Source organism: Gymnodraco acuticeps, unplaced genomic scaffold, assembly GCF_902827175.1.
Source record: "Gymnodraco acuticeps unplaced genomic scaffold, fGymAcu1.1, whole genome shotgun sequence".
Lineage (NCBI taxonomy): Eukaryota > Metazoa > Chordata > Actinopteri > Perciformes > Bathydraconidae > Gymnodraco > Gymnodraco acuticeps.
In genome coordinates this window covers 945,287-962,396 of record NW_022990513.1, presented here as the reverse complement: position 1 = coordinate 962,396, position 17,110 = coordinate 945,287, and the positions used below count along the sequence as shown (strand labels likewise).

At 43.4% G+C, this 17,110-nt stretch overlaps 1 protein-coding gene across 1 annotated transcript in view; it reads right to left on the bottom strand.

Moving 5' to 3' along the window:
• Nucleotides 1-5,432: 5,432 nt before the first annotated feature.
• cotl1 (coactosin-like F-actin binding protein 1) overlaps nt 5,433-17,110 on the bottom strand; it is a 16,911-nt gene continuing 5,233 nt past the window's right edge. The window contains exons 3-4 of the mRNA XM_034227083.1: nt 9,293-9,450; nt 5,433-7,980 (exon numbers count right to left, since the gene is read on the bottom strand). Coding sequence (XP_034082974.1) covers nt 7,870-7,980; nt 9,293-9,450 — 269 coding nt within the window. The 3' untranslated portion in view covers nt 5,433-7,869. The remainder of the gene's footprint in view (nt 7,981-9,292; nt 9,451-17,110) is intronic.

Sequence of the window (17,110 nt, the reverse complement as noted above, 5' to 3'; positions counted from 1 at the left end):
CAGTAATGTATTTACCTATCCTGAGAAGTGCAGAGAATAATTGTTTAAATACAGGCCAGGGAAAGATAATGTTCTCTGAGTGCAGCTAATCTCATCAGTCACTGTACAATCAGATCTGAGAGAGGATGAGAGGTCGAGGAAACAGATCTAAACAGCATTACTGCCCCTGTTATTTGATAAGTAACCAACAACATCACTGACTAACATTTCATCAGTTATGCATTCATTTGATTATGGCTGAAACATGACATTAGAGTTCAGGGAGGATGGTGAAGCTACAACAGGGGGAGGAGGGCCTAAGACCTAACTATCTTATGACTAGAAATATTTTGTTTTCCCCCCGACTGCTGACTGGCTGAGCATGATGATTACAGCGGTGACCATGGCAACCCTCGGGAGTCCCTTAAGCCCCCAGAGACGGTTGCTGTGTGGACCTTAAATCCACGAGTGCCTAATGCTCCCATTACCTCACCCTGCATTGGTACCAATAGGAAATGATAGAAATGAAATAATGAAATATGGCAGCCTACACTTCAGACTGCGTCACGGAGGGACCTCTTTATTCAAGCTTTTTTGTGACACATTTTATAATCATTTTGCAAGCCATCTTTACAATGGCTCAAACCTACAGATACAAAAGCACATTCAGAAAATGAGTTGAAGAAGCCCTGAGTGGCTGAGTCCACCTCAAACCACTTCATGCTGTCCTGCAATGATTTGTTTAGTTTGTTTGCAATCATATAAGTAGTGGTGTAACTAATTATATTTACTCAAGTGCTAAGTGAAACATCTTGGTAATTGTACTTTACTTGAGTATTTTTATATTTAACTTTTCACTCCACTACGTTTTTTTAGCAGATTTAATTTGATAGTGACTTTGTAGATTTAGGTTATTAATACAAAATATATACAACACACTTATTGTTATTTTACTATTATATATTATTATTGGTTAAGCCAATGAGTAGTGTATAAAGTATTGAAAATAAACCTCATCTTTACAAACACAACATTGAAGTAATGATTTTTTAATACATTTAATAAAATACATTAAAAATATCTGGTGCTTAAAATTGCCATTTTTGCGTACTTTTACCTTTGGTATTTAAAGTATTCTTTATGCTAATAATAAGAACCAGCACCTTACCGTGGTAGAGAGGTTTGTGTGCCCTGATGAACCTGGGGGCTGTGTTGTCTGGAACCTTGTGTTCCTGGTAGGGTCTCCCATGGCATATTGGTCTCAGGCAAGGGGCCAGACTAACATTGGTTCAAAAGACCTCATGAATGAAAAACCAGGAAGTGAGGATACCCGGCCCGGAGGAAGCCCGGGGTCCCCTTCTGGAGCCAGGCCCAGAAGGAGGACTCGTCGGCGAGCGTCTGGTGGCCGGGCTTGCTACGGAGCCCAGCCGGGCACAGCCCGAAAAGGCAACGTGGGCAACACCTCCGCTTCTCAGTCCCGCGGGCCCACCACCTACAGGAAACAGCGATGGGGTCGGGTGCGCTGCCAGAAGGGTGGCAGTGAAAGCAGAGGGTCTCGACGGACCAGACCCGGGCGACAGAAGCTGGCTTTGGGGACGTGGAACGTCACCTCTCTGGGGGGGAAGGAGCCAGAGCTTGTGCGGGAGGTGGAGCGTTACCAGTTGGATCTGGTTGGGCTCACCTCTACGCATAGCGTCGGCTCTGGAACCTTACTTCTGGATAGGGGTTGGACTCTATTCTTCTCCGGAGTTGCTCAAGGTGTGAGGCGCCGGGCGGGTGTGGGGATACTCACAAGTCCCCAGTTGGGTGCTTCGTTGTTGGAGTTTACCCCAGTGGACGAGAGGGTCGCCTCCCTACGCCTGCGGGCTATGGGGGGGAAAACTCTGACTGTTGTGTGTGCTTATGCACCAAACAGCAGTTCGGAGTATACGGCCTTCTTGGAGACCCTGGAAAGAGTCCTGTATGGGGCTCCTGAAGGGGACTCTTTAATCTTGCTGGGAGACTTCAACGCACATGTGGGCAATGATGGAGACACTTGGAGGGGCGTGATTGGGAGGAACGGCCCCCCTGATCTGAACCGGAGTGGTGGTTTGTTACTGGACTTCTGTGCTAGTCATGATTGGCCATAACAAACACCATGTTCGAACATAAGGATGCTCATAAGTGTACGTGGTACCAGAGCACCCTAGGCAGAAGGTCCATGATCGATTTCGTTATCGTATCATCGGACCTGAGGCCGTATGTTTTGGACACTCGGGTAAAGAGAGGGGCGGAGTTGTCAACTGATCACCATCTGGTGGTGAGTCGGGTCGAGTGGCGTGGGAAGCCTCTGGATAGACCTGGTAAGCCCAAACGTGTAGTTCGGGTGAACTGGGAACGTCTGGAGGAGGCCCAAGTTCAGGAGGCCTTCAACTCACACCTCCGGCGGAGCTTTTCGGGCATTCCTGCTGAGGTTGGGGACATTGAACCAGAGTAGTCGGTGTTCAAAGCCTCTATTGCCGAAGCCGCGGCGGGGAGCTGTGGTCTCAAGGTCTTAGGTGCCTCAAGGGGCGGTAACCCTCGAACCTCATGGTGGACACCGGTGGTCAGGGAAGCCGTCCGACTGAAGAAGGAGGCCTTCAGGGATTTGTTATCCCGGGGGACTCCCGAGGCAGTTGCAAGGTACCTACAGGCCCGAAGGGCAGCATCGTCAGCCGTGACCGAGGCAAAGCAGCGGGTGTGGGAGAAGTTCGGAGAAGACATGGAAAAGGACTTTCGGGCGGCACCAAAGTTGTTCTGGAAAACTGTCCGACACCTCAGGAGGGGGAAGCAGGGAACCATCTAAGCTGTGTCCAGTAAGGATGGGACGTTGTTGACCTCAACTGATGGAGTGTTAGGGCGTTGGAAGGAACACTTTGAGGAACTCCTGAACCCGACAACTCCGCCCTCTATGTTAGAGGCAGAGCTGGAGTATGACGGGGGATCAATACCAATCTCCCGGGGGGAGGTCACTGAGGTAGTCAAACAACTCCACAGTGGCAAAGCCCCGGGGGTGGATGAGATCCGCCCAGAAATGCTGAAGGCTCTGGGTGTTGAGGGACTGTCATGGTTGCGTGGAAGTCGGAAACAGTACCGAAGGAGTGGCAGACCGGGGTGGTGGTTCCCCTTTTCAAAAAGGGGGATCAGAGGGTGCGTGCCAATTACAGAGGCATCACACTACTCAGCCTCCCCGGGAAAGTTTACTCTAACGTACTCGAAAGGAGGGTCAGGCCGATTGTCGAACCTCAGATTGAGGAGGCACTCAGTGTGCCCAACTGGTTAAACTATCTTATCAAAATATGTTGATTACTCTCTGTGAAGCCAGTTAAATGGGCTAACGAGAGAGAGGCGCTCCAGAATTGACGTGGCAACCCACCCGTGCAGTCAGACCGTGACTGCTGTGACTTGTGATGTGAATCTCTCCGGCCGTAACTCCAAATAAACCTCCAGTGTTTGACATTGAAGCTCCTGCTCTACCGTGTCTCTTTCCTGAGTCGGTGACTCCCACTGCATTGCTACACAGAAGTTTCCCTTACAAATTGGCGTTGTACTGTACCTGTATGTTTCTTGTTTGTTTCTTTGCCATGTGATATGTGATCTCTGTTCTGTATCTATGACTGATTGACCTGAATGTTTTATGTGTATTATCTCGATGCCCAAGACAAATTTCTCCTAAGGGAGACAATAAAGCTATATCTTATCTTCTTATCTAACCGAGTGTGAAGCGGCTGGGATGAGGATCAGCACCTCCAAATCTGAGGCCATGGTTCTCAGCAGGAAACCGATGGACTGTCCACTTCAAGTAGGGAATGAGTCCTTACCCCAAGTGAAGGAGTTCAAGTATCGTGGGGTCTTGTTCTCGAGTGAGGGAACAATGGAGCGTGAGATGGGCCGGAGAATCGGAGCAGCGGGAGCGGTACTGCAGTCGCTTTACCGCACCGTTGTGACGAAAAGAGAGCTGAGCCAGAAGGCAAAGCTCTGTCTACCGGGCCATTTTCGTTCCTACCCTCACCTATGGTCATGAAGGATGGGTCATGACCAAAAGAACGAGATCGCGGATACAAGCGGCCGAGATGGGTTTTCTCCGCAGGGTGGCTGGTGTCTCCCTTAGGGATAAGGTGAGAAGTTCAGTCATCAGGGAGGGACTCGGAGTTGAGCCGCTCCTCCTTCGCGTCGAAAGGAGCCAGTTGAGGTGGTTCGGGCACCTAGTTAGGATGCCACCTGGGCGCCTCCCTAGGGAGGTGTTCCAGGCACGTCCAGATGGGAAGAGACCAAGGGGTAGACCTAGGACCAGGTGGAGGGATTATATCTCTTCACTGGCCTGGGAGCGCCTTGGGATCCCCCAGTCAGAGCTGGTTGATGTCGCCAGGGAAAAGAAAGTTTGGGGCTCTCTGCTGGAACTGCTACCCCCGCGACCCGACCACGGATAAGATGGATGGATGGATTTATGCTAATACTTTTTTACTTTAACTTAAGTAAATAATCTGAGTACTTCTTCAACCTCTGTGTATAAGTATACCTATTCACATGCTTTGTATCATTGTCTTAGTTGGCTATGGGCGTATCACTGCAGTTTCATTTGAAAGCATAACCAGGTCAGGGATCTTTGAAAAGCCTCACTTCTCCTTCAGCATTGTTAACGGATGTGATTGACATTTCTGAGTCTCAAACTTTATAAGGGGAATATATCCATTGATTCATAAATAGCATTAATATAGTAAGCAGGAATTGTAATTGTATGTACAGGATTGTTTGGCTGCAGTTCAGCTAGTGAAAAGCCCTTTGTGATGGTTTCATAGATTAAGAGAAAATGCATCATCTAGCAATCCAATGTTTGGACCCCTAATGATAACAGATACCATGTCAACCACTTGTCTCCAAAGCTGTGGCACTTCAGAACACTCATCATCCTCAGCCAACACTTCCTGGATGATCATATCTGTGTAGGATTTTGCACTGCATCAGATGGTTATTTATTAGAGGTTTTGTGTCTCAACAAAAGGCTTTGTTTAAGGTTTTTTTCACATATGCAGTGCACTATGAACTCAAATCAAAAGTTTTTTGTAAAATCCTCCTTCAATCACACCATCTCTCTGCAGTAGGTCAACTCATTTTAAATGTAATTGACTTGATAGACTGCACCCATTTAAAAATGTAGTCAGCGACTACCAGATCAGCCGTTTAAGAAAACGATGAAACATCAATCAGAGGTATATTTGACGTGTGACATCAGAAGAGCTGATTCTGAGACAACCTAATATACTGTATTATGTTGACGAACTCTCTTTTCATATGGACATTTGTATTTGCTTTAAGCCAATCGAAACACTTTAACAAGCATGGACACAACCCCATATTTTTGTGGTTGTCACCAAAATAATTGTTATTCATGGTTTTGTGCAAGTTGATACACAGAAGACACTTTGAGAAGCAGGTTTTGGAAAAAACATCAATTTTTATTTTGAAATGACTGATCTTGTGCCCACTTTCTTTCTTTTTTTTTTGCATTATTTCTTTGAAAATCTCTTTTGCCAATGACCAAGATAACAATGCTCTTAAAAATAAAATCATAAGGTAAAACTCTTCATAGAAAATAAAAATTCATCTCAAAAACATAAAAGGTACAAGAAAAACATCAAATTTGTTTGCAGGGGGGAAGAGAGGTGAAACCAAATAAACAGAGATGCTACACTCCTCCTGGGGGGGGGGGGGGGGGGGGGGGGGTGATGAACCCAGGCCCACGTTGTAATGAGCCATGAGCAGATCAGAGTCCCACCCACTATGTAAGGACGGTAGCCAATCACAGTGTGAGTTAAAAAGCTCCCATAATGCCCCTCTCTCCCTGGGAGGCTAAGGCAGCCAAACACAGAAGGTTACAATAGGCATGGACACCTTTAGTGGTCAATGTGAGATGAAACACCAGAGGAAAAGATCTCCATCCTCACAATCCTTTGATATGTTGGAAAACATTCAATACTTGACTACAAGTGCTGCTGACGGGTCGATATAAAAGTTGCTCTCTGTATTTCTATGGCATAATATCTACAGGCAGGAAGCCTCCAAGAGTCTTACCCTTTGCCCTGTACTCTTCTACAAACTCTGCCCCAGCCCTAGGAACTGCTAACATCGATCATATCCAACAAAACCTGGAATAAGGAAGTACATCAAAATAAGGTCCATATATGATCACACTTACAAAAAGACACATTTGGACTTTTAAAGGAGGAGTTCACAGCACAGGTGTGCAGACAGGCTGAATTACAAGCTGACTCAGGACCAGATGGAAGCTGTAATCCAAACACAGCTGCTGAGAATGAAGAGGAGGCTAAATGTGACTCAAGATTACGCAAAGCGAGCCAGCAGCCATCACCAAGGATGTGAGCCAGTGGAGATCTCTTCCTCCTGGAGGTACAGTGTATCATGACTAAGAGCATGCTCTGGTGGCAAACACATGCCTGCCAGTTAAGAGTTTTCTTTCAAAATGACACCTCTATCCTTTCCAATTTTAACAACATGATCCATCACCACCACATGCCATTTCAAAGTGAAACCCTTCATCCTCATTACGTGAGATGATTCCTAGCGAACAGTGCTGAAGCCTCGTATTGCTCAGCTGCAGCCGGCTGAGGTGAGGATGAGTTTGAGATGTTACGCACGGCACAGTAAAACACCACCGGGGAGAGGGCGGGGGGAGGGGGAGGCAGGTTGTGATCTTTAAGAGCGCTTATATACTGATTTTAACTCCAGTGAATGCTGCCTTTAGCATATCGTTTTAGATAAGATCCTAAAAGGAACAGTTGGACATTTTGGGAAAATGGCTAGCTTGTTGTTCCTTGAGGGCAGATGATCAGGTTGATACCTCTCTCATATCTGTCCGTTCAATGTGAAGCTTCAGCTGATTAGCTTGGATTAGCACACAGACTGAAAATAGGGGGAAAGAGTTAGCCTGGTTATGACATACACCAACACCTCTAAAGTTAATTTATTAATACAGTGTATCTCATTTGTTCAAATGGTACAAAAAACAGTTATAAAACTGTAAATGTGCCATTTACCAGTGGGTAACATGCAGGACTATTTCTAAGTCAGGAACAGTGACTTCAGGTTTTCATTTGTACACTGTAGTTTTAGTAAAGATTAAACAAAAAAGACATGAAATGAGATTGGTACCGCTAGAGGTGGCGGTAGGCAGATGTAGTTCCTCTGGACAGAGCCAGGCTAGCTTTTCCCTTTCTGTGTGCTAAGCTAATCAGCTGCTAACCATTTATCATAAAGACAAAAAGTCCTGTCAATCTTTTCATCTATATCTGGGGTTATTACAGTAATGTCCTTAAGTGAAACCATGTTAACGTTTCTTTATGTTGGCAACATGTGAGGTTCTCAAGGAAGATATTTCAATGTGCTCCTTATCTGTCCTTAGATGTGGATGTACTTTTTTCTATTTGTGTGTACAAGTAGGTGAGCAGTGCAGCTCACACTGTTCAAAGTATATAAACGCCCTTATGCAGATGTTCAGAGGTGCACCAACAGCATCTGTACCGATACACTCTGTAACTACAGTAACCTGATGGTTCTCATCTGTTCTAAGGCTGCTGTTGAGAGGACACGTAGAACTAGTGAAGAAAATATAATGGAAGTTTTCTAGAGAGTTGCTATGAGTCAGCATTAGAGTGACTGGTTCCACTGACTGCTGCACCTCTGATCGTTTGTGCGTGCATTCCCTTTGTCAAGCCCCCCCCCTCATCCTGCCTTGCTCTCTCCCCAAGAGGTAGAAGCCTTGTCCCAACCCCCCCCGCCCCACTTTTTCCACCACACCCTACCCTGACCACAACGGACCCCCCACCCAACCCCTCCAGTGGACATGGCACTTCTCTACTCGGCCTGAGCGTCATAGTTGGCCCCCCCAGCCTTCTTCAGCTCTGAGCGGATGTTGTCAGCATCCAGCTCCCGGGGGTCACTGAACATGAACTCCTTGGCAAAGTTCTGTAAAACCAAAGAAAAATCCAAAGTTACTTTCATTTGTTGCAGAATGTGAACAGACCGGGCGAATTACAGCTGGGTACACTTTGAAATGTTACAAGGGGATTTTGTACAGAAAGCAAAACCATACTTCAGTTATGACATCTTTTTGTAGGCTACCCGACAACATCGACAAAAAGCAATGGGATTGTTCCATTGGATTCTGGAATATTAACGAAAATAAGACTGGTGGCTAAAAACATTTATGGTACTTGCACGCTTTGTTCAACAGGATAAACTCCACATTTGAACACTACTTTATGATTTGAAGCATAAATGCTAGGCCAGTGGGGTGATTACTGACGTATCAGAATCAGCTAAGTTAAAGAAGATACATTGTAAGAAAAACAACCAAAAACATAAAACAGTTGTAAAAAACCTTTAACATTAATTGATAAAGAAATATTTACTTGAAATATAGATTCACCAAAAAACGAATTAGTGTAATAATAAAATAAAATATGGGCATTATTGTTACGAAGTGGAGAGCTGTGCAGATTATAAACGTATTCAGACACTTTTATGTTGAAAAAACGGTATCGTTGTTTCAGTTTGTTTTAATCACAGAGCTTATTTCAGGCATCTAACCAAAAACACATTCAGAAAACCATTGACTTTGCAACGAGGGAACCGGATGTTTTCAAACGCTAACTTTTTTTTCTTACCACCTTTATTCATTTTCTCCACTAAAGAAGCCGCGAAAGGCAAGTGAGAAAAACAAAATACAAATCGGCCAATAAAATGACTGTCATGTCTTACTTTTGGCCCGAGATGAATCTTACTGTAAGTGGCGCTTATCCAAAATGAATTGAAAACAGGATTGTTTGATTCTTATTTTGAATATGTGGCAGCCATGCACTTCAGCTTCTTGTTGCAAAAAAACATCCTGGCAGAAAATATTCATGATAAAAATCCCCTGCCAATTTTGCTGATTTCTTTCACCGATGGAAAGAGTTACCCAGAACAATGTTTTGGTTTTGGAATAAAAGATGATCCCGGCACTATAACTTCTTCACCTGTTATTAAGTCATAACCACAGAGAGAGCACTTTAGATTTGACAGAAAATTGATCAAAAGATTTTATTTCTCTACTTGCCTCTCAGGGCTTCCGTAGCCCAGAGTTCAGATTGTTGTTGTTTGTTAGAATCATATTGTGTGTGACTGTCTGCAGCACTCTGTAACCCAGCAGTGCTCCCAGAGGACCATTACAGCTCCACTCTCTACACCCACAATGAAATGCTACATTCTCCCCATGTGACCCCACCCAGTTCCTGACCTGCACGATTTCTTTGACCAGCGCCTTGTCGGTGCTGACCTTGGCCCGCTGCAGCCCACTGATGTTCTCCCCGATCCAGGTGATGAGGGTGAACTTGGCCCGTTTGCTCATGGCGTCTCCCATCGTGATGCGGACGAAGGCGAACAGACGAGCGTCATCTGAGGGAGGAGACTATGTTAGACTGAATACACAGATTGTAGGTTTCAACAACTAATAATTGTATTTATTTTTCACAGCGGCTTGCATGTTGTCTCTTGTTTATCTCTCTTTTAAACAAAAGCATGAAAAGCCCTAAAAATAGTCTTAAAGAATACCAAAAAAACTTCATTTAAATCTTAACTATGCATGTGTAAAGAGAAGTGGATGGTTGGATGCCCCGTTCATTCCTATACAAAGTGTCTCAGAATGGCCTACCCTGGGTCTCCGGGGGATGTTCTGCACGGGGCCCGAACATACCCTGTTCACATACAGACGACTCTTCCCCAATGTAAGTCAACGGGGAAAAGTGTTTTTGGGCCCAATGGCATCACGCGGCTGAAACGGAAGTCAGAGTCCCAGTTTTAAGTCACTTTGAAAATGTGCTTGAATGCCTGGCTCACTTCCTGGGGGCTTGGTCATACCCCCGGTACATTCCGTACCACCAGACTCCTGCCAGTACACAGCCTTGCTCTGTTTTCTATCCGCTCATAGAAAAGGCTACACCTTGTTTGTCCAATATTTCTCAATCTTGTGTTGCATTAGGTGTTTCTAAACTAAACTGTGTGTGTATTTCATGTGTGAGTGTTTGTGAAGCCAGACAAAGCAAAACGAGTTTCAGTGTGGCACAGTAACACCAGGTTCTGCTTTTTGGAGTTCCACAGCGTCCATCACCCCCAAACTGTGTGTGTGTGTGTGTGTGTGTGTGTGTGTGTGTGTGTATTCAGGTCAACAAGCCTGAAAACCCTTCAGCTGCTTTGTTTCTTTGTTGTACCTCTTAAAGCCTCTACATCCTAAATAGATCCTGTATATGGCTGCATGATTCATAGAAATTGTATCCAAATCAATTCCAAAGTGTAATATTCAGATTCCGGAAGCACAAAATGAGTTACAGGCTAAAAGAATGTGTTGGTACAGAGCTACCATAGCAATATTAATCAAAAATACACAATTACTTGTTTCCAGACCTCATCCTAAATCAGATGAGAGTGTGTGTGAGGAACATCAGTGTGTAGCCATTAGGTGGGGGGGGGGGGGGGGTTAAGGTACACCTATGTGTTATAGTTTTACATGATGCTCCCCTCCTCTAAAGGTGAGATCAAAATGACATTGATTCCTTTCAATTAAATTTGTTCATATTCAGAAATGTTCTGTAATGGTTTATTCATTGATAAAACTTCTCATTTTTTTGCCACACTAAGATGTTTTAATTTGATTCTTGAGAGGAAGGAGTCTTCATGTCAAGGTAATGGTCACTGCAACAGTGACAAACCATTATTATCTATAACACTGGGTTGCAAAGGGGCGGAACATTTCCATGGGAAGTTAAGCTGGGGAATTTTGGAAATATTCCATATTGGAAACTTTTCATGGGAATAATGGGAACTAACTTGGAATTGAGGGTAATGTAATCGAATGGTATCTTGTCCAAGCATAAATATAAAGATTTTGTTTTGTCATAATATCCATGCAAAATGATACAATTAAAAAACATGAGATTTCAACAGATTTATTTGTAAGTAGAACAGAATAAGTTTTAATTATTTTATTGAACAATCATTTGTTTCATTGAAGAACAAAAACATGAATGTTGAGTTAAATCATCCCCCCCAACACCACTCATTCAGAAATTAACAAAGATGCACCCCCCATCCAAAAATCCCAACAAGAAATCATGTGTGCATGTGATGGAGGAATGCACAGTGCCTGTAGGGGGTGTGGTCTCAATAGCCATGCAGTAAGCAGGGTGCTATGTGCATGTGATGGAGGAATGGCATGGATATTCAAGTGTACTTGAATGGCATCTGTTTGTTTTAGTCAAGATTATGCTGAAATATACTTTCCCCAACTATATTTAAGTTCCCTATGAAGAGCCAACCTTCAATTTAGAAAATTACCAGTTTATTCCTGATTATTCCCATACATTCCTGTTAATTCCTATGGAAAGTTTCCATCTTTGAAAATTCCCGGAATGTTGCAACCCTAATAACACTAGAGTCTAGACCACAGCTCTGAGTGTTTCATATCAAGCCACTGCTGATAAAAGTGCACTTTCTGACATTATGTAGTATCGTAAAGCTGGCTTATCTATCGTTGTGAAGCCAACAATCTATAATACTGGCAAAGAAATTGCCAACAAAATATTTCTGTATGTTAGTCCTAACAACAGATTCACAATTCAAGTCATCTTCTTCTGCTACCTTAATGCTAATTTAGCAAAATAAACTGCTCTCTTCAAATGGTTAATGATGTCTTCTGAATCAAAGACCCTCTCTTGTGGTGCTGCCTTTGTCCTCACGTGATCTAAAAGCGCTCATATTAGCAGGCAGAAATCACAGATATGTGTCTGTGTGGACGTAGCATGGTTGAAACCAGATAGTCTTAGTCAAAATGATACATTTCCTGTATGCCAGACTCTTGTTAACAAAAAACCTGCACGAGGGAGAACAGTACCTACCCCAAGATTCATGGGTATTGAATACAAATGAATCAGCAATTTAAAATGCCATGGTAGGGGGATTCCAGAGGAAGTGTGGATTGTTGTGGTTAAACTTAAAAGCCCACACAGCTCACAAAGATTTGCAAGAATCATTTTCTAAATGCACGCACAAGAGGTGTCAGACAGTCCGTTTCAAATGTAGGCTACTCATGAAGTCACATTACTGTACATGAAATGAATAGAACGTTGATCTGTCACATGGGATTGTACCATTTCACATGTTTCCTCAGAGAGAATGGAAGCAGCAGAGGCCCTGGATCTGTTACCTCCCATAATGCATCTCTCTTTAGACCTTCCCTGCCCATGTCAGGCTGTTTGTTACAAAGTTGTAGTGTCCAAACCCAGGAAAATGATTTCTAAATTGTAGGAAGTGGAAAAAGTGTGTCGCTGTCCTCTGTAGCTCTGTTTCTAACTCTGCTTTGTTGATACTGTAAACCGCTCAAATACTGCGTTACACAGAAATAAAGTGGTTCAGGTCTGACTGCCTCAGTTAACATTGCACTGGTTTCCTCCACCAACATCCAATGGCACCTGCCCAGCATCACTTCACGGCCACACCGCTAACCTGCTAATGTTTGGCTCTTTATGTCAAGATACAGACATAAACCATAAAACCATAAACGATCTCACTTCCATTTTACTGCAATTTTAAAACAAAGAATACAAATATTTCCCTATGTTATATTTAAATTCTTGCATGAGGTTTGGAACAATTCCTCTGAACCATTGAAGTCAGGACCTCTTGCTCGCCCGTGAAAATGTCCCTTTTCTTTTTCTCTCTGCTTTCCTTCTGTCAAATGTGTTCTTGGTACGTGTGCGTGTACGTGTATGTGTGCGTGTGCGTGTACGTGTATGTGTGCGTGTACCTGTGCGTGTACGTGGACGTGTACAATTACCATCAGACATAAAAAGAGCAAATTGCACTCAGCTACACAACGTTATGGCTTTGTTTGCTTTGTTATATCATTAGTGCATCTTCTTTTATGTTTCCGACCCTCAGACATGGCATATAGCAATCGCAATTAATGCACAATGTATGATGCAATCATTCTACTGAAGGCCATTGGGAGTTATTACAGTGAAACCTTTATTATCTGTATGTCAGGCATGAAAACAGGGTCAGGGGTGAAAAAGGTGAGAAGGATATTATCCCTCTAGGGGGGTCCGGGGGCATGCTCCCCCGGAAGAACATTTTGAATATTCCATATTTTAAAGCATCAATCTGATGCATTTTGAGATGCATTTTTTTGCTAACCTGGGGAGAGCTGGAGAAACTTAACTTCAGCCATGAGTCAAAAATATTATGGCCTCCTTACTAAGTATTATCAGGGATACAAACTCATCAGGTATGGAAAAGGTGACAAGGACCCGAGCCCCCCGACCCCACGGAATATCGGCTTTAAAATGTGGAATAACAGAGGATTATAGCAGTCAGAACAACTAAAGCAGCAGGTAATAATAACAGAAACGCTAAAGAGTCACATCTAGTAGAAATATATAAAAGCATTTATTTTAATTGTGCAGCAGTCAGTTTATAATTTTGGCAGCACTGTTGAGCATTTTGAAAATGTATTTTCATGCCTCTGTGCAAGGCTTAGTCTTTCTATCTTTATGGCATCTGGTGTAAAGTAACTAAGTTCATAAACTCAACAAGTACTATACTTGGGTACAATTTTGTGATACTTGTACTTAATTTAAGTATTTCAATGTTTTGCTACTTTGTTCTTCTACTCCACTACAGTTCAGAGGTAAATGGTGTACTTTGACTCCACTACATGTATTAATACCTTTAGTTACTTTACAGATCTGGATGAATGATGTGAAATCTAATCAAGTGTTAAATCAGACTGTAGTTCCACCTGGAGTAAATCCACCAGCTACCCTGCAGTATACAAAGTCATTCAAACTAGCTGCACCTTTACCAGCTTTGAGAACACTTTCATGATCAATCATTATAAAACATATCATATATATTATTCTGAAATGGACCAATCTGCACAACGACTATACTTTTACTGTCTTTCACTATATTTTGATGAGAATACTTTTCTACTTTCACTTGAGGAACATTTTGAATGCAGGACTTTTACTGTGACAGTATTCCTACACTCTGGTACTTCTACTTTTACTCAAGTACAAGATCTGAGTACTTCTACTTTTACTCAAGTACAAGATCTGAGTATTTCTGCTTTTAATCAAGTACAGGATCTGAGTACTTCTACTTTTACTCAAGTACAAGATCTGAGTACTTCTACTTTTAATCAAGTACAAGATCTGAGTACTTCTACTTTTACTCAAGTACAACATCTGAGTACTTCTACTTTTACTCAAGTACAAGATCTATACTTATACCACCTCCGTTTATAGCCTATGAAAAACTATTAGAAAACGAAGGCTAAAGCTAACGTTAGCAGATAGTGACAATGTATGCTAGCTAGCTAGCTCAACGATAATATTGCGACAGAAACACTTTTCAGTTTACATCACGCTCTGCGCTCCGACAGGGAGCTCTGCTCTGAACACCTGAACGGCCCGTTCTAACAGCTGTTCACCAGCGGTCCAGTCTGTACCACAGTGACTCCGGTCCACAGTTAATATTAACGAACGCACCCGTAATGTGGCTGCTGAAGCTAGACCATCATCGCGGAGCAGCAGAGCCGACAGGCAGGAAGACTCGAGCACACAGCTCGCGCTGCATTATAATATATAAAAAAAGAACATCATGCGTGTCATGGTGGCACATAACAGCTCGCGGCCGCAGATTACTCCGGGTCCCAGACCCCCCCATACCCCAAAAATATTTTTATTGCAGATCTACATGAATCACACAAACGACCTATTTTGGATTCAAAACGGCAAATTTCGCCGAAAGGTGAGTGATTCTCATGCCTGGTATGTACCTGTTCAAGCAGCTGATTCATTTGCAGAGACACAGCAGCACTGTTTTCAGATCTGAGCAGCCGCACATTAACAGAAGCAGCCACTAGAAACACTTAGCAGCCTTATCGCTGCACACACAGAGGACATAGAAAGTTTTAACACCTTTACACACCTTTACACACACACACACACACGATTCAACAAGTAAATGCTGTTACACTCAAGGTGAACCACCCCCCTTTTCCTTATGTCATTGTCGCTGTTCTAGACCAGAAAGAACATATACCCTCAGCCACACTTGGACCCCCCCGACACACACACTTCCTCCTTTTCTGGTTTGTCTTCCCTTTAAAGCCATGCTGACACAGCAGTTAGTTTTAGTGCAAGGGGGGGGGGGGGGGGGGGTGTCTGCAGAGAAATCTGCCCTGAAACTACAGCAATGATGAGACAGCAAAAATACTTGTTGAGAGACGTACATTGACTTGATTTTGGCAGAGGAGGAGGTGACACCGTATCTTCCTGTTCAGTCCCTCTGCGGAACAGCCTGGAAACCAGAGCTGTCTCCTGTGGACAGTGTCAGGTGGGTTTGGCCAGGAGTGCTGTTACCAACATGTTAACTGAGACACTTTGGTCCTGGTTTTATCTTCGCTAACAGCAGCGCCTCAGGACGCTGATGCCAATCAGCTAACCGTTTCCTCCGGTGTGGATCCCCAAAGGAAGACTCCTAATCATCTTGGCAACACCCAGTTATTAAATCTAGGGTAGACCTAAAAGGGAAATAGCTAAATGCTCATCAGAATTGTCCACATCCCAATGAAAAGTGGTTAAGTATCTTGTTGTATTTCACAAAACCAAGAACAAATTAATGATTTAATGATACTCAAAAAGAAAAGCAACAAATCCTGTCATTAGATAGCCTGGAATATTTGTTTTTGCTAGCAAAAAACTGAAATGATTAGTTGGTTGACTCATTGTTTTAGCTCTAATGTAGAGCAACATTAAATCAAATGTTTCCCTTTCCCAAAAATGTCCTCTTTGGTTCTTGACTAAATATATGAATGCATTATTTCCCTTAAATCTGCTATAAAGATGTATGGGCCTTCACAGAATGACCTCATTTGGGTGTCACTCTGACTTTTCCTATTGTACACACACATCTACATCAGACAGATTATAATGAAAGTTATTGAGCCTACTCGTGCTTCCCAGTGGATAGACACCATCTATTTTCAGCAAAGCTGCCCTCAGTAGAATAACCTTTACACCCAAAATATCATCTCCTAGTCAGATTTACAAGAAGATTGGATCCACCGGGGGGGGGGGGGGGTAAATCCTTCTGCTGTAACAAAAGCGCAAACAGCTGGCAGGATCACTGAGTCGGCACAAATTCAGTCAGAATATTTGTGTAAACTGGGTCTTAGGCTTTCTCAGAACCATCTGTTATATCCTACAGTTCTGTTGTACACAGCTGATTGGTGTTGTATGAAAACCTCCTTTAGAGCCTTAAATCCCCAAAGCGATCTGAAGCCAGTCAACAGAATATAATGAATCTGAAGCCTCTGATTTCAGATCGGATGCCGCGCCCCATAGTGCCACCGTGTCAGAATCCAGAATGACAACCTTATAATGGTACTGGAGGAGGAGATTAATCTTCTGGGGATTATGATTGGATACAAATAATTCTGCTCCAATCCATCCACTTGATAAAAGTTGCTGCTAGTGGTTCTAGAGGAACAGTCATCAAAACCATCCCCAATCATGGCAATCCAACCACTATTGCCCCTTTCACACCAGCGCTTTTTCAGCTTTTTCCTGTTCACACCGCAGCGGCGCCGGCTCTTAGCTCCGGAATCGGGTTCACTTCCAGCTCCAACAAATTGTCGGTCTAGAGGCAAGAGCTTCGGAGCTAAGAGGTGGCGTCGCTTACGTCTCTCTTACGTCGAGGCGTGCAGGAAACTAAACCCACCTTCCCTGAACATGGGTCGACTGTCATGCCTGCCTACAAGCAGTAGTGCTTATACACACACTTTATAAAGTCAGGCAACACTAACCAGGCTTCGTGTGATTCTGTTTATTTGTACCTTACTTTGACCATCCGTTCACTGTTATTGATCATTGTGGAGAGAGGCAGACGTGTTGTTTTGTATTATAGCAGCTATCGGATGGAATCAATACGTGGGCTGCACAGGTTGTCGTGTCCGACTATCACAAGTAGAATCATAATGAAAATACGCCGGTAAAAT